This window comes from Bidens hawaiensis, unplaced genomic scaffold (genome assembly GCF_021521415.1).
Source record: "Bidens hawaiensis isolate Kalapana, Puna unplaced genomic scaffold, B.hawaiensis_p1.1 tig00008125_1, whole genome shotgun sequence".
NCBI lineage: Eukaryota > Viridiplantae > Streptophyta > Magnoliopsida > Asterales > Asteraceae > Bidens > Bidens hawaiensis.
The window spans coordinates 324,831-347,443 of NW_027491578.1; the positions used below are offsets into that span (position 1 = coordinate 324,831).

Genomic DNA, 22,613 nt, shown 5'->3' on the forward strand with positions numbered 1-22,613 from the left:
ACCAACGTTGCAACTATCACGAGTCATAGTGACAAAACAAAAAAGTTTATAATACATAGGTCACAATATAAACTTTATTATTGGTTGCATATCTTAAAACAAGTTTGAGAACATGTGCTAAGTGTGCAATATTTGATATCTCACATCTTAAGACGTTGTAAACTTGTATTAATTTAACCCTTTTTGAAAACAATAATGCACCCCTAGTACATATTATATATTTTGTTAAAAAGAAAAACTAAATCAAGTAAAAAACTTTAGATTATGCATATTTAAAAAAAGTTACTATTCCAAGCATTATTATAGTATATCGAATAAATGTTTGAACCTAAAAGACACTTAAATTTGTAACTATTATAATAAAATTTAAATTGTTGTACAATAATTATACAAGCAAAGTAAAACTATAGTTGTTAATTTCACTTTATGTAAGTGTACATTCCTCATTCTCATTCTTTTTACTCTTTCATCTAGGGATGAACATGAAACTCGAATTCAATGAGAGTAACTAGAACTTGAAACATATAAATGTGTATAAGGTTGGGTAATCGGGTATGAAATCACTTTTGAAATTTTTCACCAGTATGAGACACATATAAGATTTGATGATATGCACATTTACCGGGATATAACACATTTATCCAAATACACGCCCAACATATTTTCATTTTATGTATTTATTATAAGTGTAGACCGTATATAATATATTAAATTATTATTAGTTCCTGACCCTATGTGTATAAAACACGTGGGGTATGCCTATTGGGTAAGTACTAAGTACCCAACGAGTTTTGGGTCGATTTTGTTTTTTCAACTAGCTTAGACATGCATAAATCGGGTATTTTTTAAACCCGGAACCGGGTAGGAACCGGTTCCAGGTATAGTCAAGTATTTGATCGATTCCTCTGGGATTTTTTTCGGGTTTTGACCGGGCATTTCTGGTTCCGGTTTCACCGGCTCCGGGTCGGTTCCGGGTACAGCCGGGGGAGAAATCCTATACCTGGTCCTATCCACAGGTAGGGTACGGGTAGGAACCGGTTCCGGGTCGGGTCCGGACTCAGCTTTTTTGTGCACCTCTAAACTAGCTGGTATAAATCTGATGGTTGTCACTTGTCAAAATGCATTAACAATGTGCTAAGTTAGTGTTCTAAAAAAAGATTTGTTGATTAAAGCTTGGTAAAAGCTTTAGGGGTTCATAAAAACATGTATTTTAAAAACTTCCTAGTACGTCTCTCTTAACAAATTTGGGGCCTAGTTGGGACGATCCATGAGAAGCCAACGCCACAAGCTTTAAAAATTATTCAAGATACAAAGCATTATCTCTAAGTCTAAAAATAAAGTTACAAACAAAAGCTACAATGGCAAAGACAACTTATGTGCAGGTTTTAGGATTGTGCATCAAATAATTGATGCAATAACTTATTAGCAAAACTTTGCAGTTCAATACAACTGGTAACTTGTTTGAGAAAGACATCCGATTATTTCAATTGAGTGATGATGCTAATACACACGAGCTTTTGGCGGGAAAGTCTCGACCTCGTCATCAAGCGTATTCATGTGAACTGGCCTGTAGTCCAGTCGCACCTTCTCGTTTTCCCAGTATCTGCAGTTTTTAAAAGAAACGCAATTAGATTCTTGCAGTCTTTTAGATAAACACCTCAAACTATAATAAGCCAATTATATTATAACAAACAAAAGCAGAAACTAATGCAAGTACGCATGTGTGTGTTTGCGTATAGCTGAGGTGGCAAAATGTGGGGGGCTTTGAGGGTTACGTGACGATTAAATTGTCCAGGTCAGTTTTGTCCATTTTGAAAGTTATATTAAAGTATTGAATTATATCGTTAAAATAAGAATCTAGTTTTCTTAAATAAAATGATTGTCAAATTTGAGATCAGTTTGGTGTGTAACACCAAGTTTATAAATTGACCCGTTTGAGATCAAATATAACCCAAATCAATCCATTCTACTGTATATAGGTGTGTGTGTGTGTGGAGAGAGAGAGAGAGAGAGATTACCCCATTGTGTGTTTCATCCAGTTCACATCATCTCTTTTCTGCAAACGCAAATAATTTCATAGTTTATGAGATAAAAACAAAAAAAATTATATATGAATATATCAACCAACTTAAGAAGGATATTGAATTAAAACTAACAGTAAAATCTTCACGGGCATGAGCTCCTCTACTCTCTTTCCTAGCTTCTGCTGAATGCATGGTGATGCATGCGTTAATCAAAAGGTTTTCCAACTCTATGGTCTCCATCAAATCCGAATTCCTAAATTACAATTTCAGCTAAATAAGTCACTGAAAAAAAGTACTTGATAAAAAAAAGTAAAAAACTAATGTTAAGATTCACCATATCAAGCTTCGGTCTTTCAATTTAACATCATGGTAACTCTCCCATGCTTTATCAATCAGATTGCAACCTGCAACACTCAGAAAAGTGAGCAAATATGAATAAGAGAGAATTAAGTTATGTCCAGAATGCTTTGCTCTTAATCTTCATCTAATAAAGAATGCTATGAAAGAACGAAAGTGTGGTATATTTGCTATTTCGCTTTAATTTTATACTGATAAAAAATATAATTGGGTAACAAAAATAAACTTAATACTTTGATCATGTTGGACTCGTTTTGAAGCTCACAGTGAGATTTCAATAGGGGTTAACTTAAATACTTTAATGTTGAATATCTATCAGTACTGTGAATTAACATAAAATACAAGAAGGGTATAAATTAAAAGGTTTTTAATTAAAGAGTTAAAACGAAAGATGAATACTTGAAATCTCACTGTGAGCTTTAATTTTATACTGATAAAAAATATAATTGGGTAACAAAAATAAACTTAATACTTTGATCATGTTGGACTCGTTTTGAAGCTCACAGTGAGATTTCAATAGGGGTTAACTTAAATACTTTAATGTTGAATATCTATCAGTTCTGTGAATTAACATAAAATACAAGAAGGGTATAAATTAAAAGGTTTTTAATTAAAGAGTTAAAACGAAAGATGAATACTTGGTAATTGGTATGATAATTATGTCGCACCAATTGGTGGCAAAGATGAATGTTTTATCACACCAAAGTACCAAACTAGGTTGTCTTGGTTGGAAACGATTTTTACACCAAGACACCACTTTGGTGTTAATGAAGATGGTCTAAGGGGAACATGTATTGTTTCACAAAAACAAATCCATTTATGTGGGCCCACAAAAGTAATTTTGATGTTTGGTGTACCTTCCTCTAGTGTCTCTTGTGTGCGAAAAACAGCAGCATTGTTTTGCATAACTCGCTGCATATTCAACCTAATCTTGGAGGTGGGAAGTGAGCCGTTTGAGTTCCTAATATTGTCTAACCATGCAATAGTCGTCTCTCCAGCATCATTAGGCAATGGTTTTTGTTTTTCCCCTGTAAATCAGCAATATTATGCCATATGGACGAATTCTGTAAAATATATGCTTAGAATAGCAAGAAAAACTCACCTGGTCTATGAATCTCTGCAACTCTGTTTGCACATGCACGACCAAAAACAACAATGTCAAGAAGAGAATTAGCACCAAGACGATTGGCACCATGAACAGAGGCACAAGCTGCCTCTCCAGCAGCCATAAGCCCAGGTACAACCGCATCAGGATCATCGCCTTTAATGGTAACAACCTTCAACACACAATAATTAAATAATTAGTTGCAATAATGCAGTTGCATCTACCATTTAAAGAAAAATGGTCCATAATAACAGGATCTACCTCCCCGTGGTAATTAGTTGGAATTCCACCCATATTGTAATGAACAGTGGGTAAAACTGGAATTGGTTGCTTTGTAACATCAACACCAGCAAAGATGGCAGCTGTTTCAGAGATACCAGGAAGTCTCTCCTTGAGAACCTCTGGTGGTAGGTGGTTCAAGTGAAGATAAATGTGATCCTTCAATGGTCCTATTGAAATAAAATAAGGATAAAAACTTAACATATAACTGATGCAATTACTACTTTTGGCAGTTAAGATGAAACTGGTTATCAAACATACCTACACCACGACCTTCACGGATTTCCATGGTCATAGATCTTGAAACAACATCTCTTGATGCAAGATCCTTTGCTGTAGGTGCATAACGTTCCATAAATCTTTCACCTTCACTGTTCCTTAATATACCACCTTCACCACGTGACCCTACATAAAAATTAATATACACCAGGTTATAATATGCTTCAATTTATCTTTAATTGACAATGACAAAAATTACACCGACCTTCAGTGATAAGGCATCCAGCACCATATATACCAGTTGGATGAAATTGCACAAATTCAAGATCCTGAAACAATAATTGCATCCAAATGTCAACAGAAATCTATGGAAATTGAAAGAAACAAAACAAACAAACTCCAGTATACCTCAAGAGGAAGGCCTGCACGTGCAACCATAGCATTTCCATCTCCAGTGCAAGTATGAGCAGAAGTTGCTGAGAAATATGCTCTACCATAACCCTAAGAACAAATAAAAAGTTAGATAAGATAATAGTAAGATAGCCTGTACAGAAACCAAGTTAAGCTCAATTAACAAAGTCTCACCCCAGTTGCCAATATTGTTGATGAAGCACGGAAGCGATGTAATGTTCCATCCTCCATGTTCAGAGCAATAACGCCTTGGCAGCTACCTGATAAAAGCAACTTATATGATTAAATTGTTTCTGAAATATACTAACAGAGCACAATATAAAACAAAGTTTGACATACCATCACTACCCATGATTAGATCCAAAGCAAAATATTCAACAAAGAACTGTGTATTATGTTTCATGGCCTGACCATACAATGTATGCAATAATGCATGTCCAGTTCTATCAGCAGCACAAGCACACCGATATGCTTGTCCACCTGTAAATTAACAGAGAGAAAGTTACAGGTGTATAGTTTTTCTATAATATTATAACCCGTATAATAATCTGTAAACCATCATGTCAACCTTTCCCAAAGTCGAGACTCTGACCACCGAATGCACGTTGGTATATCTTTCCCTCCTCGGTTCGAGAAAATGGTAAACCGTAATTTTCAAGCTCGATAACTGCTTTTGGTGCTTCTCTACACATATACTGGATAGCATCTTGGTCACCTATAGAAATGAAAAACCTTTGTCACCATAAGAAATTTAAAAGAAAAAACCATCTCTTGCAACAATATTTTCTAGATAAAACATGAGTTCGAAGAGACCAAGCAAGAAAAAGAGTTGTTGAATCTGAAATAATATATGAACACTAGCACAGGTGAACTGTAGTTCATTTTTGTGATACAGTCCATACGAGTCAATCACTTGTAAAGAAAAAGTACCTAGCCAATCGCTTCCCTTAACTGTGTCATACATGTGCCACCTCCAGTCATCCTCGGTCATGTTTCCTAATGCTGCATTTATACCACCCTGCATGCATTTACAAAATGCAACTCAATTGGGCATTTATAACAGAATAGAATAATATGAACTCACTTAAGATAAGAAATGCAGTCAATTCAATGTAAATAAAATAACTTGTATACCCAACAATTCAAACTTTTCCTTCTCTTACCACAAGTACACAACATCACATTGTAACAGACCATTACTTTTTGCTCAAGAGGCAAAGAAGCTTAGCGCAAAATCTATTATATGTTAATCATACTTTGTAGAGTGTGATCCCAATATATACCATTATGAAAAGTAGAAACTGGTTATCTATTATCATCCAAAACTGTATAAGCACTCATTCCAAAAATTGTGAGACACTCGGCCTCCATCATAAGTTTGTCCAATGCCTTGACGAAAAAGTAGTAATTTATTTTAGCACTAAATCACTTTAAACAATAGAATAAAAATTGATGAAAAAGTAGTCATTTGTTTCATCACTAAATCACTTAAAACAATAAAATAATTTTTATTTACAATACATCCGTGATCATCTCACTCTACTTTCATGTTCCAAAAGCAAATATAATTGCAAAGAGCACTTGTTATAGAAGTGCCATGTTTGTGATTGAATATTGCAAGGAAAAACTGCAGAGGTGAGAACTGAGATATACAACTAAGTATTTGGTCCAAATGACAAAGTGATAGTGGGCCAGATATTCAAACAGTAACAAGAAATACGTGTCAAAACAAGAGTCATGTGATCAATTTTCCTTTTTTTAATTATGTGCCCAACTTTTTTGCTTCTATTCAAAGGCTAAACAAAATCAATTGTTAAAGGATGTTTGTAGAATCACATGAAGACTATAATCTAGATCCCAGCTTCATTCAACAAATTTGCAAACTATTATCAGAAAATACAACCAATTAGTTAAATAATCCAACAAACCTGCGCGGCAACAGTGTGAGACCGTGTCGGAAACAGCTTGGTAATACAAGCAGTATTAAATCCATGCTCAGATAGCCCTATTGCAGCTCGAAGACCAGCACCTCCAGCTCCAACCACAACCGCATCATACGTATGATCAACTATCGTATATGCTGATCCTCTAACCTTCTGTTTACACACATCCATAAACACAATCAAAACATACACACACATCTCTTAACAAACTAAATCTCAAAAACCTAGCACAGTAACAATAATAATAATAATAATAATTAATAAACAATAATAATTAATAGATAAATAATTATAATGTCAACAACAACAACAACAACAACAACAACAATAATAATAGAGTTATATAAAATCAACAATCGGTCATCGATCTATCAATAAAATTGGCAGTTAATTAAGCAAAACTGAATAATTTACATAGAATCAATTCCAAAATACGATGCAGTAATCAAATCAATAGAAAAACCTAATTGCATGATCTAAAAGCTATACAGACGTATCTCTTAGATCCGTGTGAGTTACGTAACAAACCCTAGCTTTTCGATTGATTTAAAACAATAAGTGAAAGGTGGTAGTAGTAGTAGTAATAATAATAATAGTAATAATAATAATAATAATAATAGATTACCGATTCAGAAGAGAAGAATCTAGAGGCGCCGGAGGTGGATCTCCGGGAAGGAATGCGAAGACCACGTGAAACGCACCGCCACATATCTGTCTATGTGTGTATATCAGTGTATCTATCTATCTATGTGTGTGTGTGTGATATAATATATGCTCTGCTATTGGTTTTAAGAGAATGGGGGAAATGGGTTGCTGAAATGAAGAAGATGGACTGTAACAAAAGGTTTGAGTATTATACAAAATGTCACTAAAAAGGTTAAATGAATATCTCTCTTTCTTTGGATATTTTTATTTTACTACTAGTGTTTATCTGTGTAAAATCGTTTATTTATAAATTCACTTCACTCGAAAACATGAAGTCGTCATAATCATCACCTTTCGTGAACCATTAAGGAAAACAAATGAAAAATATATGTAAAAACCTTGAATCATGTACGATGGTTCATGTTGAGAAAGACATCAACAAAATATTAATTCCACGCAACATTCTTTACCGATAACAAAATAAAATAGAAATTCGAATATAACATAAAGGAAAACAAAATAATAAATTTTTTAAAGTTTATAGACTTTAGTTTATTTAACTCTTGCACAATTCATGAACAACGTAATTTTGATTAAAACTAACGTGTGTTTATTTGAAAATTCATGTTATAAATTTAAAAAATAATAAAAATAATCTAACAAACAATCATTGTAAAAATTGAACCTGCGTGGCTTGCTTAACAACCCAACAACTTTACAACCACACCAACTACATTCTTTAGCTAGTAACTTCAGTGTGTGTGCGTATTGAATAACTATGTTGAAAAACTAAAAAAAATCAAAGTTAGTGAATGACATGTGTTTTGAACATCTAAACTTTCAAATGTACAACACTTGATGCAGGTTGTACAACCCTCAAAGCCAAGCATCTCCCAATATGTATATATATAAATTTTACGGGTGCGGGCAACGTTAGACGTCTCTTAACTACTCAAGATTAAGTTTATAATATGAGTTTAAACTACTCAAGCCTTCAGCACAATTCTTTTTTTCAGGTGTAAGTAACGTTAGGCGTCTTTTAACTACTCGATATTAATTTTATAATCTGTGTCTAGACTACTCAAGCCTTCAGCACAATTCTATTTGTATCTAATTTAGTTAAATATATTGAGCTTAGTAAGATCGTTAATCTACACAAGTCCATTGTTTTTATAAACATAATTTTTTTATATTTATTACATATATACGTGTGTGTAAATAAATAAAATAATCTACTATTTGAAAGATAATAAAAAAGTTGAGTATGTTTTATGTATATGACTTAAAAAGAGTTGAACTAGAGTCTAGATGAGCTCAACTAGTTTACAAAATGTATCAGACAGACACGGAGACTTTTGACATAAATACAAATATTACATAGATAAGTAAAAAATAAATAGCATTATAGCAACTAACTTATATCAAATAGTACCAAATTCATATAAAACTATCTCACAAACAACTTTTCATGTTCATATGATCATCCGATTCATAAAAAAAAAATAAAAATAAGTTTAAAATTATATAAACGTGTATATATATTTATGATAAGAATAAAAAAACAAAAAAGATGAAAGATAATTTTGGTAAGGGTGCCTACACAAAATTGGTTGTTATGATCTCGCATTCAAGTATACAAAGTGTTGATTATCTCGTTACATTATTTAACATAAACAATGAAGTATACACGACATGTAATAAATGATCGGCGTATCAATGCCTAGAAGTTAGTGCTTAAACTTGCAACACGTAGCTAACCGTGCAACCACCATTCCAAAATAAATCATCAAATGTGAGACTAGGCCTTTCTTTTATTTTCCAAAACCATGTTTAGGAATTGTTTTCTAACTATGTCAACAAAATGCTCTTCGTGATATATAAGCTATTTGTTTATCTTACAAACTTTATTTTTATTAAAAATATGTCACATGTGTTACAATATTATTGAGTTAGTGGAGATCCAACTCTAACAAGAGACTAACACAAAGTTAATAAAGCGGGCAGCCGCCCACCTTAAAGTTTCTTTTTCGGTGTTATACATACGTAAAATTCTCGAGCGCCTCCCATAAAATTTTGCAATCGCCCCCGTTAAACTTATTAAACCACTGATGTCACACCCCAACCTACGACGGAAATGTCGGGACGTGAGCTGATTGCTCACAACTCTCAAGGTACTACCATGCAATATTTAAAATGATAATATCTATTAAATAAATTCAAATATTTAAACAAGGTTCAAATAAACAAAAATACATAATCCCATAATTAAAAGAAATAAGACAAAATGCAAATTGAAATCTTGTATCTTCTTCTCTAGCATGCAACCCTAAGTTTCTTCAAAAATCCTGATAATCATATCATATGGTGACCCAGGGCCAGCTCCGAGAAAGCAAAAAAAGTTTTGAGCCGAAGGAGAAAAAATTTTCGAGCCTTAAGTAAAAGATGGGTAAATATGCAATAATGCAAGTCCCTTTGGAATAAAGATACTAAAACGGGTCTTTAACGAGTGTTCGGGTTGTTGGTTCGGGTCTTGGTAATTGGTCAAACCCAAAGTCAACTTTCCGGAATAATAAATTTTATGAGATAACTCAATAAAATTAACTAAGACTTAACCAAGTATGTAGTTCAATTGTTTTAGAACTAACAACGCACGTTAAGCGAGTGTTCGGTTTTGTCAGTCCAACTTTGTTATAAGATCAAGTTGGATTCAACATTCCAAGTATTTTAATAAATTATTTAAAATCAGTTTATAAAGTAATTTTAAAGAAATATACGAGTCTTTATAGCTAAAAACACATTTGTGTGTCTTAAGCGAGTGAAAATCGGTTTATTTCAGTTTGGTTCGGTTTCCATCTCGCAATATGTTCATAGATGGTTTCCACATGCCCAAATATCAAAGAACTTGTATTCTGTAGTCCGTTAAAGTTCGTTTATGTTAAAAAAATTGAATTGTGAAATCAGTATGTTGTTAGTTTGCTTGGTTAGATGTATATAATCAGTCAGTTAGTTGTATAGTAGTTTCGTTTATTTAGATGTTTTGTAATAAGCCGGGTCGGATCGTTTAAGCTACTTAAATATTTCCCTTCCATACCCTTACACCTGGCCCCGTTACAACCCTTTTAAAGACCTCTTGATTTGCATTTATGCCAAGCAGCTTGATGGATTAATACCTGTTTATAAGATCAAGATGGATTAATACCTGGGTATGACCTTAAACTTTACTAGTATTAATAGCGATAATCTACATACCTATAATGGAGGTTGATGTTTGCTTTAAAGTTTTGCTTGAAGACAAGCAAAAGATAAGTGTGGGGATGTGATGGTCGGTTAATTTGTATATGTTTTAGTTCGTTTATTATTTAGTTTTAACCGTTTATTCTAGAACTATCGATAATTCATACGTGTATTATTGGATTTCAGGTCACAGGTGTTAAAGTATTCACAGGCGTTAAACCTTACTAGTATTTCAGGTCCAGCACGCAAAACGATGACATTTGTTGAAGATTGCGGTAGCAGAACCCATCGCGGTACGGGATGGGTGTGTTGAAGATCCCATCGCGGTACGCGATGGGATGTTAATGAAGTTTGACTTGTGGTCAATCGCGATACGCGATAGACTCACAGAAGGCCCGTCGCGTACCGCGACGGGTGTGCAGACGGGAATTTTAGGTTTATATCATCTTTTTCATCAATACATAACCCTAACTCCGTTTTTGAAGAATAAAGGCGATTTCCAGCAGTTCCTATAGGCGATTTCACCATCCTAGCTCGTGTCAAGACCATATCTAGGATCCATATCATCCGTATTGAAGATTCAATGATGTCGCGGCTCGGCTAATCTCCTAGAATCGCACACGGGATGTATAGTTTGTAACCTTTTACAGTTTTTCTCATGTGATTAAGAATACTTATGTTTTGTTATTGATGATTAATATATGATTATTGATGTTTGGTATTTCTGAGTGTTCGGTCGGTTTAGGTTTACGTTGGTCTGAACGATCTGTTACCAGTTGCTAGATAATTAGTCATTTAACTGTTTGGTTAGATTGAATACGATAAAACATACAATTACTCTTAACTGAGTCACACTGGCAAGGACTGTTTGATAACCAGTGACGTGTGTAAAGTAATTGTTGATGTCTAAGGTTTTGTCTGATTGATCAGTTTTCAGTTAATCGTTAATAATTAATCTGTTAGGTTGCATGAGATATTGTTGGTTGCTTACTGAATTCCTGGGTGTGATTTGTTTTGTTAACTGTTTGAAATTCGTTTACTTGTTCATTGTTAGTTCTCTACATTTACTAAAAATTGCTTGTGTGATCAGCACTAAAAACCAGTCACTTCATAATATTAAATCTGTTACACGAATTGCATTGACCACATACTCCTTGTGATACGATACCCTACTTGCTCTAACTATTTAGAATAATTAGGTTTTTGATTGACTCAAACGACGGTCATCAAAATGGCGCCGCTGCTGGGAAGTTAGTGCTCTTAGTGTCTTTCGTGTTAATTGATTTTTGGTGTTTATTTTCATTTTCATTTTAATTTTAGTTTTATTTTTAATTTTTATTTATCTGTATTTTACGCGGGTTGTGTTAGTTGTGCAGATTACAGGTTTATGCGCACCCGCCATTCGGGCCGACAGTCTCCGTTAGTTTACGAGCCCGAAATCGAGAGGTTAGCTCGGCAGAACCGAGTACAAAACAGAAACTCAGAGATGGAAGAATAAAACCAGAACCATAACCAAAACGAAAACCAGAACCAGAACAATAACCAAAACCAAGATCCACTTCCACAAACCAATATGTTTCACCCAGACAACATACCTGACCCACCAAATTTCAATAACCAAAATAATCAAAATAACTCAGCTCGTGCCTCCGGAAACCGAAACATAAACCGAACCCTATTTGACCAAGCCGGACCATCCGCTCCAAACAATAACCCCAACCGCCGAGTTTGAATAAATATTGATGATGTCCGATCGAGTGTTCCGACTGAAGATGAGGATGAGGGTAAAGATAATAATGGAAACGAAGGTTTTCGGGCAGCTGATGATGAGGTAGATCGATAGGTTAGCTCGAGCCCGAGAGCAAGGTTGGTGAACCAGAGATTGAGGGTGATAATAATTATGAAGATGAGGTGGATGAGCCAGTTAATCGAAGACGGGCTGAACCAGTTAACAGACACGGAAGGGGTCGAGACAAGGTGAATCGGGCGGAACGGCCCGAAAGAGTTCGTGGTATTCCGGTTAACCGGGGCAGTATGGGAAACCCCGAGGGGCAGAGGAGAAATTACATAGCCCCGGCTCATGGTGTTAACAGTCGGTTCAGACCGGCTATCTCAGACGGAGCATCCACGTTGGTTCCACAGGAACGAGTGCAGGGACAACAAACTTTTAAGTCCCGACCATCCTACATCAACATCGTTCCTCACTTCAACGAGATGGCTTCGAAATACCCGTACTCACACTTAACTGATTTTTCGGTTATCTGCGGGACTATTGGTGATGGTACGTTTGATCAAGATGAAATTCGGTTGCGGTTATTCCAGTTCTCGTTAAAAGACAAAGCAAAATTATGGTTTAATTCGCTGCCAATGCATAGTATCATAAATTGGGCCGAGATGCAACAAGTTTTCTTAAACGAGTTTTATTCACAGTCGAAGACTACCGAGGCCTGTTCAGACATTAGTCACTTTTCACAGTTACCTGGTGAGTTATTTCATGAAGTCTTTACCAGATATAAAGACATGATCAGGAAATGCCCACATCACCAGATCGAACTGTGGGAACTGGTAAAGTGTTTCGTTGATGGTTTGTCATACGAGGACCGAAAGCATCTTAAGGCCTCGTGTAATGGTCAGTTGTTGAATCAGCCCGAGGAAGATGATTGGGAATTTTTAGAATTTATGTGTGAAGATTCCAAGGCAGAAGCAGCAGCTGAATGACGAAGACGTGGTAATTCATCAAAATCCGTTAAGTTAGTCGCGAGTGAGTCCGCGAGAATTACTGAGTTGGAACGTGAACTGGCAGAGTTGAAAAAAGGTAAGAAGAAAGAGGTCGGGAAAGTTGGTGTTAAATTCCCGGTCTGTGAAGATTGTGGTGAACTCGGGCATAAAGCAGAAAATTGCCCCGAGTTTTATGATGATGAGGAGGATGATACCGAGGAAGTCAGTTATGCTTACGGGGATTCCAAAGGCCAAGGGTTCAATTCAAACACATATCACCCGTGCCTGAGGAACCACCCGAATTTTCGCTACGGGAACGCGTCTTCTCAGTTGAACCCGAACTTTCATGGATCGAGTCAGAACAGATCGCAGGGTAATTACCGCCAGAGCGGTTATCAGCAGGGCTCGAGTAATCAGAATCGGGGGTACAACAGAGACGGTAACCAGGGGGGAAATTTTCCGGGTAATCAGGATCAGCAGAAACGGTCCTCGGGTAATTTGGACGAGTCAGTACACTCGAAGTTGGATGCGCTATTGAAAGTTATGACTGATCAAAAGGCTGAGACGAAGCAACAGTTCGAGTTACGGGATAAATCGTCGGAGGCAATGATGAATCAAATTGGTCAGCTCGCTTCAGGCATGGCATAACACCCCATCGCGGTACGCGATGGGGTTAAAACCCTAATTAACTAAATTGGGCGGCGGTACGCTCCCAATCTGATTTTGACCCATCGCGTACCGCGATGGGCCTTGGAGCTCCGCCGACCCGGGTTCTTTATAACCGGTCCTTCTTCTTTTTTTTTCTTTCTTTCTTCTTCGTCTTCCTTCCTTCTATCTTCTTCTTCAGGCGAACACCTCCAACCACCGTCCTCATCCATCTCCTCCACCCACCACCACCACTTCCCCACCCTGTCACCACCGCACCACCGCCTCTTTATCACCACTGTCCATCGTTGCCGACCACCTACGTCTACCACCTAAACACCCACCGTCTCCGTCCAGCCACCACTTCCAATCCCCACCACCAACACCTACCCCTCCGTCCCTCCGCCACACACTGTCACCACCCACCACCAACACCTACCCTCGTCCACCCTCATCCACCCTCACCATCATAACCACCACCCACTGACCACCTGCACCCAGCCGCTGCCATCCACGTCGGTCACCAACTGCCGTCCACTGTAGCATCAACGTCGGTAGTACTCGATTCACTTTCGTTGGTCGACTTTGAGGTACGTTATTTTAATATTATTATTTTATTACATCGATGTGTAGTTTGCGGGATTAGTGGGGTTTATTGGGGTCGCTGTGGTTGTCGGGTTATTGTCGAATTACTATAGGGTTAATTTGGATTTGTCGGGGCGATTGGGTTTGTTGGGATATTGGTTCGGGTTACTATTTGTTACTTGGGATTTATGGTTGTCGGGTTGGTCGGGGTGGTTATTCGGTTGGCTAATCAAGATTGTTCAATGTGTCGGGTCGGGTTTTGATATTCACACCTAAAAACATTATTTTATTATAAAATAAATGATATTGTTTGTTCGATATTAAACGATTTATGTGAACGTATTTTTAAAATATTTTATTAATACTTCAAAACCCAACTCGACATATTAGTTGTTTGCTATGCACGTTTTTCGAGATAGTTGGTCAGTTTGTGTCAAGTATGTTAGTTTGTCTTTTGTTTTGTTTGGTTGTGTGTGGTTAATCGAGTTGTGTCGAGTCACCTTCGTTTGTGTTTTGTTAATCGAGTCTCGGGGATACGTTGATAGTTTGAATTGTTAAGTGATTACCCGCCCGTACTCAATCTCCATTCGGGCGGGTTAATCTGGTTTCTAGATATACGCACAGGGTGTCCCCGAATTTTTCGTCTTTATTTATTTTTATTTTAATATTTTATTAATATTTTAATATTATTTTATTACATAGGACGACCGCGACCGAAATGCTATACGGTCGTCGCCATATTAACATATCTAACTTGCTTGCTTGAGTTTGCAGATATGGCTGATGCACCAGCGCCTGCACGACGCAAGAGGCAGTGGACTGACCCTCGTGTCATCCGCTATGACAGTGACGAGGTGCAGGATTGTCGAGGGCATCGAGCCAACAGATATTATGGGTGATGGACGTATTCCTCATCAGGTTCTCCGATTTTACTTGACTACTGATGAGTATACGAGATTTCAGCGGGTTCGACAAATGCAACTGCTTCATCACCGTTCGTTTTATTGGACATTGCTGCGTGATCTGGAGATTGACGACCAGGTAAGTGCTTTATTGACAGGTCCGTGGGCAGCTGTGCTCGCGTGTGACTCGCGTTCATATGTCGAGCTTACACGTGAGTTCTACTCGACCTTTGACTTCGCGCCCACAGACTTCAGTGGGCCACGTGCGGTATCATTCTCACTGGGACGACAGCTGTACGAGATGTCAGTCCCAGATTTTGCCATGGCCATTGGATTTTATACGGCCGATGAGGTTCAGGCGCCTGCATTTCTGCAGAGTATACGAGGTTACACGACACATGCTCAGGCGCCCCGTGAGCACTGGCTCACGGAGACCCAGCTCAGCCAGTATTAGGCGGAGATCGCCGACGGGGCCCACTCCAGCGTTGTTGTGGAGTCGTCTATTCGGGACCCCGTCCATCGATACATTCACAGGATCGTTGCCTGTACTATCGTCGGCCGACATTCGGGCCACGAGAAGTGCAGCAACTTAGATCTGCCGTGTTTATATTCTATCATTGGCCAACGACCGGCCAATGTGGCGATGCTCCTGCTCACATCATTCGATCGGGGTAGCAGACTTCAGGGATCCTCGGCACACTTACCCTTAGGGCTTTATATTACGAGGATCGCTGAGCGACTTGGGGTATTTGAGCGCTATCCGACCAGATATTTTACGTTGGGTCCAGCCACAGGTGTTTTTGGGATATTGGAGGCCCGTTGGGCCGGGATCATTGAGGAACATGATCCACTGGCTTTAGTCCTGGTTCGATAGGGTCCACAGGCACCACCACCAGAGGGATCGGAGGCTGCAGTTTCTCTTCAGAGAGGTATTCCGATACGTAGGCAGCGTCGTCCGACTCCACACATTGAGCGGCCTCATCAGCAGCATCCGCTGAGACAGGCATCAGCGTCGTTATCTTCACAGCCGCAACAGCCAGTCACATTACAGATGATATATCAGCGGCATTCGGAGATTCAGCAGGAGCAGGTGGCACAGCGGGCCCGTTATGATGATTACTTTCGATTATTATTTACTGCTTTTCAGGTACCACTCCCAGACTCTTTGACTACTACAGAGGAGCAGCCTGTAAATCCGCAGGACGAGGTAGATGATGATCCGCTAGTACAATAGCTTTTTGGTTACCCTTTTTTTCACTTTGTTTGTTTTTATTAGTATCATGGTCTGTATTATATTATATTTTGGGGAATCATGTTTGGGTAACTGGTTGGGCTTATATGTTCATATATCTTTTGATTGCTGCTGTGTTTGATTTTATTTGTATATTTTGTTGTAATCGAACTTTGTGGGTGTAGTTCACTATAAACCCTCACGAGACCCCACTCGTCCTCCCAGGCTACCGGGGGGTTTACAGGGCTTGTTGCATACGCTAAATGCAATCGTGATTCCTACGAAAGTGAGTTAGGTCTTTTAACGTTTTTAACTACTTTAACGGAATTTATTAGGAAACGAATTAATTTGGCTCGGTAATTGTTTTAATAAAATTAACAAATATTCATTTTCATAACTCTTAAAAGACCTATGTCTTACACTTGTGAGAAGCTTGCTTCTACACATCTCGAGATTTTGCAGGTTCGATTGTCAGTTCGGTAATTGGATGAGACGAGAGTATACGAGTGTTATGAGAGTTCACGAGCCGACTGGTCCTTCTCCAGTCACGTTGATATCAGGTGATTTCAGTTTCATAATTTAATTTTGTTTTTATTACTTTAAACGTTAAAAGTGTAATTGTATAATTGTTAGTAATACCGCCACACCTGAACCCCGAAATTTTAAAATTGCTTAATAGTCAAAAAGTCAATTTCAACCCCGTCCCTCAAATGTTCATTAATCGTTCTATCATTTTTAACTTTGAGGACAATGTTAAGTGTTCTTTCATTGAGGACAATGTAAACCTCAAGTGTGGGGATGGGGAAATTTGAAAAATTTTAGCCCGATAGTACCTCGAAGAGTGTTCAGAAACCAAAGTTGTTAACTGTTAATTATTGTCATTAATGCCAAGTCATAGGTTTCTGGTCATGGTTGGTTTTTCAGCGTCTCATTAGTCTTACTCACAAATGTTTTTATAACGAGAAGTTGAAAATGGGGTCGTTTAGGCGGGGATAACGAGTCATGGGGACAGGTACACATGTTTATATCGCCAACCCTATTCCTCCGGTACGTGTGCGAGTTGACCCAAATATATATAATACACATATAATATATAGTACACACAGGTCATTTGAGTGCTTTCACTGATGTTCATGGATTACGGGATCACAGTTGGCAAAATGCAAAAGTGATACAGGCAACTAGGTTAAGCCTCGTCTGGATGAGCGTGAGTGTGGATACTGGGGGGTTGGGGCCTCATACATTATACATATGAGGATGGTTTATGTGAGGGGCGGGTGGTTGGGTCCCTTAGAAAACATTTCTTGGACTTATTTTTCGTTTGTTTAACCTCGACATTATGTTACGAGACGATCGGGCTTACTAGGGTTATTTGTAATTGTAATTGTATTTGTTTTTGTTTTGTATTTGTATTTATCTCATTGTTAAGCATCGCGTTATTATGCTTAAAAAAAGATGTCTGTTTATATTCAGTTATGTATTCTGTAGTCCGTTAAAGTTTGTTTATGTTAAAAAAAAATTGAATTGTGAAATCAGTATGTTGTTAGTTTGCTTGGTTAGATGTATATACTCAGTCAGTTAGTTGTATAGTAGTTTCGTTTATTTAGATGTTTTGTAATAAGCCAGGTCAGATCGTTTGAGCTACTTAAATATTTCCCTTCCATACCTTACACCTGGCCCCGTTACAACCCTTTTAAAGACCTCTTGATTTGCATTTATGCCAAAGTAGCTTGATGGATTAATACCTGTTTATGAGTGATACTGGCACATCTTTTGCTAGTCCATATATTAAACCGAGAGGAGAGATGTTATATTATGAGTGGTATGAGCATGCGTGCCTTAACCGGAAACAAAGTACACCTGTCTGGGCGGCTCTATTATTTTTATTATAGCATTTAATCGTATTTGTGAGATGTCAATCTAAAAACAGTGTCAGTATGGGAAACTGGGTATAACTTAAACCTTACTAGTATTAATGGCGATAATCTACATACCTATGATGGAGGTCGATGTTTGCTTTAAAGTTTTGCTTGAGGGCAAGCAAAAGATAAGTGTGGGGATGTGATGGTCGGTTAATTTGCATATGTTTTAGTTCGTTTATTATTTAGTTTTAACTGTTTATTCTAGAACTATCGATAATTCATACGTGTATTATTGGATTTCAGGTCATAGGTGTTAAAGTATTCACATGCGTTAAACCTTACTAGTATTTCAGGTCCAGCACGCAAAACGATGACATTTGTTGAAGATTGCTGTAGCAGAACCCATCGCGGTACGGGATGGGTGTGTTGAAGATCCCATCGCGGTACGCGATGGGATGTTAATGAAGTTTGACTTGTGGTCAATCGCGATACGCGATAGACTCACAGAAGGCCCGTCGCGTACCGCGACGGGTGTGCAGACGGGAATTTTAGGTTTATATCATCTTTTTCATCAATACATAACCCTAACTCCGTTTTTGAAGAATAGAGGCGATTTCCAGCAGTTTCTATAGGCGATTTCACCATCCTAGCTCGTGTCAAGACCATATCTATGATCCATATCATCCGTATTGAAGATTCAATGATGTCGCGGCTCGGCTAATCTCCTATAATCGCACCCGAGATGTATAGTTTGTAACCTTTTACAGTTTTTCTCATGTGATTAAGAATACTTATGTTTTGTTATTGATGATTAATATATGATTATTGATGTTTGGTATTTCTGAGTGTTCGGTCGGTTTAGGTTTACGTTGGTCTGAACGATCTGTTACCAGTTGCTAGATAATTAGTCATATAACTGTTTGGTTAGATTAAATACGATAAAACATACAATTACTCTTAACTGAGTCACACTGGCAAGGACTGTTTGATAACCAGTGACGTGTGTAAAGTAATTGTTGATGTCTAAGGTTTTGTCTGATTGATCAGTTTTCAGTTAATCGTTAATAATTAATCTGTTAGGTTGCATGAGATATTGTTGGTTGCTTACTTGAATTCCCGGGTGTGAATTGCTTTGTTAATTGTTTGAAATTCGTTTACTTGTTCATTGTTAGTTCTCTACATTTACTAAAAATTGCTTGTGTGATCAGCACTAAAAACCAGTCACTTCATAATATTAAATCTGTTACACAGATTGCATTGACCACATACTCCTTGTGATACGATACCCTACTTGCTCTAACTATTTAGAATAATTAGGTTTTTGATTGACTCAAACGACGGTCATCAGTTTTCACGTGTTACACATTCATTAGCAAGAGAGATTACCAACATACTTGTACATTATAATAAACACCTCAAAATTAAATAAAACTTACATTATAATGTCGACAAAAACAAGCACGTCACTATGGTAAGTTCGCTATTTTTAAAATATAATATATTAAAAGATATAAGAAAAATAAAAATTTAAATGAATTTGTCAATTAAGTTGTAACATCCGAATTTTGTTATAATAATAAGAATATTATTATTAGGTTTTATTTAAGTTTATTATTTAATTTAAATAATAAATATGGCTAAGTAGCATGAATTTAAAATTTATGGGCTTGAAGGATAAACATGTGCTCAAGGTCTATGTGGAAGAATATATAAACCCCATCACAAACCTTACACACCTCATATTTTCCACAAACACCATTTTACACCATTCTTTTCACACACGAAGCTCAAAATTTGAAGGTTTTCGTTTTAGTAAAGAACTCAAGATTCGACTTCATAAACATGTAGATCTATGCTAGACTAAAAGAAAACGTGAAGGAGCCGTCATCAAACATCGCATACCATTTCGGATTTAGACTCGTTAAGGTACGCTTTAGCTAAAAAAAAGTTTATGTAATTGATGTCAGATAGCCCTAAAAATTGGTAGGATGTTAGATCGGGTTATAATAAGTATTAAAGTTGCAAACTTGATCATGAATGAGCTAATTGGTTTGGTTGGTGTTAAACGAGTAAAGTTTGGTTCGTAAAATGATGGGAAAATGAAGCCGGTTTTACATGAAATTTAGTATGCCACTAAATCGTGATGGAACACTTGTTAAAGTCTCAAACTTTGTAATTAATGAGCAATTTGGCCTAGTTCGTGTTAAGCAAGTAAGTTCGGCTCATAAAAAGAATGGGAATGCTCATTTACAAAGAGCATTCCCATTTACAAAGAGCATTCCCATTTACTCTTTTAAATTTTAAATGAATTTGTCAAATAAATGAGTAAAAATAAAGAGGTAATTTATAAATTAACAAAATTTGATTAAAGTTTAAGAACTAGCTTTGTAAATATTTTTTAAAGTAATAAAGTTAACCATAGATGAGGTGACAAAGATACCATAGTACCCCTAAAATCTTAATATTTTATGCATTTTATGTTATAGCTCGGGCATTTATAGTTATACTTACACCTCTTAAAATCTAAAACGTCCTATTTTGTTGTATGCATAGTATATAATATAGATAGTATATAGTATTACAAAGGTTCATACCAATTTTCAATTCTCTATAATCATTGTTTTTCAATTTAATATAAAACATACTAAAGTTTAGTATTTTATATTATATTTAAAATAAATAATTTATTAGTTTTGAAATAAAATAATTTAATTTTAATATTCATAGTAACTTTTGTTATTGAATAAAAGATAACTAAACTTGTATTTATTTAATAAAAGATGATTGGGGTTAGTTTGGGTGGGTTTTGATAATATCATGTCCATTTCAAACCTATCACAATATTGGGATCAACTATTGGGGTATTTGGGATTGTTTATTTTAGCAAATTTATAACTTATTTTTTGAAAATAATAAGGTTTTTATGATTGCTTTTTGTATGAGGGGAAAAGTTGATAAATCACACTTTTGTAACTTACTATTTTTTAGAAAAGTACAAAGTAGTTAAAATAAAGAATCCCAAACACCCCTGAGTGCAACATGAAGAATTGAAGATGGGGCCGTTTCAAATGCATCCGGTCACCGTCACAAATAAACCATGTTTTCACCACTTTCCCTTTTTCAATTATCCCCAAACTCACCTCCGATTCGTCCTAAAACTTGATCACAAACGTCAACCTAACCCTAATTAAACACATGGTTACTAATAGCTCATCTGATTTCAACTACGGACTTGCCAATCTCTCTACAATGGTACCAGTTCCATTTTTCATATTACTTTATGGTAGCCACGTATGTATGGTTGTACGCTCTTAACACCGATATATTGCAATATTTATCATGATGGGAGTTGTTGCTCGTCAAGCTATAATTTTTCTTACAGTTTATCATATTCGTTCAATAATTTGATTTTTTGATAAACGATACATGACATTATAAAGTGGTCAAGTCCCATAGTGAATAAAATAGTGTAGATCTAAAAAGATGTTCTAAAACAATTCGGACATGATATATAAAACTGTGAAATCGACATGTTTGTTTCCAACATATCATATCTTCATTGATTCCACACTATTCTAAAACATGATATAATTTATTTTAATCCCATACTTAGTTGTCAAGTTTTGTAAAAACAATTATTTGAAGGCATATACAATCATGTTAAAAGCGGATTTTATAAAATTTAAATTATATGTTTTTAGTATTACGTGACTATGCAACACACAGAGGATTGGTGTGTATAACACACAACCCATTTTGTGAAATGACTATTTGAAAACAGATTGTTTAATCTTACTACCCAAAATATAATAAAGAACTTTTTGGTAAAAAAGATGTCACAAAATAGTAACCAAGTATTGAAAGTTAACTTAATTTGAACACTTTTTAAACTTGGTTAATAAGTTACCCCTTTCAAGTTAACTATATAATAGTAGTATATGCATACTGTTTTTTAATAATTCAAATTCATGTCTTTAACTATCCAAAATCAATCAAGAATTCATACATAGATTTTTCAAAGCGAGCAATGTGTGAGTTTTTTTATCTTGAATATAATATGGGTTTCCTGATTTTATAAATTGATTTCTCGAATGAGTTTTCCTATGATCCAATTTAATTCTTGGTCATTCAATTTGTTTCTTGATTAATTATGGTATTTGTATGAGCGTTAATATATGTATAATGTATCTCTGGGTTTCTTGATTTCATAATTTGACCTGAATTGATTTCTTGAATGAGTTTTCCTATTATCCAATTTTAATTCTTGATCATCTAAATTGTTTCTTAATTAATTCTGGTATTTGTATAAGCGCCAATGTATAATGTATCTCATATTTGAAGTATATAATTTGCGCTTACTGTTATTTATTTTGTTGCCAATAATACATGTTAAATTAATTTTTGCAGCGAATAATACATCATGCGGGGCATGTCAATAAAAGCATATCAAGTG

At 36.2% G+C, this 22,613-nt stretch overlaps 1 protein-coding gene across 1 annotated transcript; it reads right to left on the reverse strand.

The window, feature by feature from the left end:
- Positions 1 to 1,268: 1,268 nt before the first annotated feature.
- On the reverse strand, positions 1,269 to 7,174 carry LOC143637140 (succinate dehydrogenase [ubiquinone] flavoprotein subunit 1, mitochondrial-like). The gene is made up of 16 exons (XM_077104588.1): positions 6,964 to 7,174; positions 6,324 to 6,491; positions 5,326 to 5,413; positions 4,964 to 5,110; positions 4,735 to 4,875; positions 4,570 to 4,655; positions 4,393 to 4,485; positions 4,250 to 4,313; positions 4,027 to 4,170; positions 3,748 to 3,935; positions 3,484 to 3,658; positions 3,239 to 3,409; positions 2,359 to 2,428; positions 2,157 to 2,277; positions 2,019 to 2,056; positions 1,269 to 1,603 (listed from the first exon to the last, which is right to left on the reverse strand). The coding sequence occupies exons 1-16, from the start codon at positions 7,045 to 7,047 to the stop codon at positions 1,501 to 1,503; spliced, it is 1,881 nt and encodes a 626-aa protein (XP_076960703.1). The 5' UTR covers positions 7,048 to 7,174; the 3' UTR covers positions 1,269 to 1,500.
- Between the last annotated feature and the right edge of the window lie 15,439 nt (positions 7,175 to 22,613).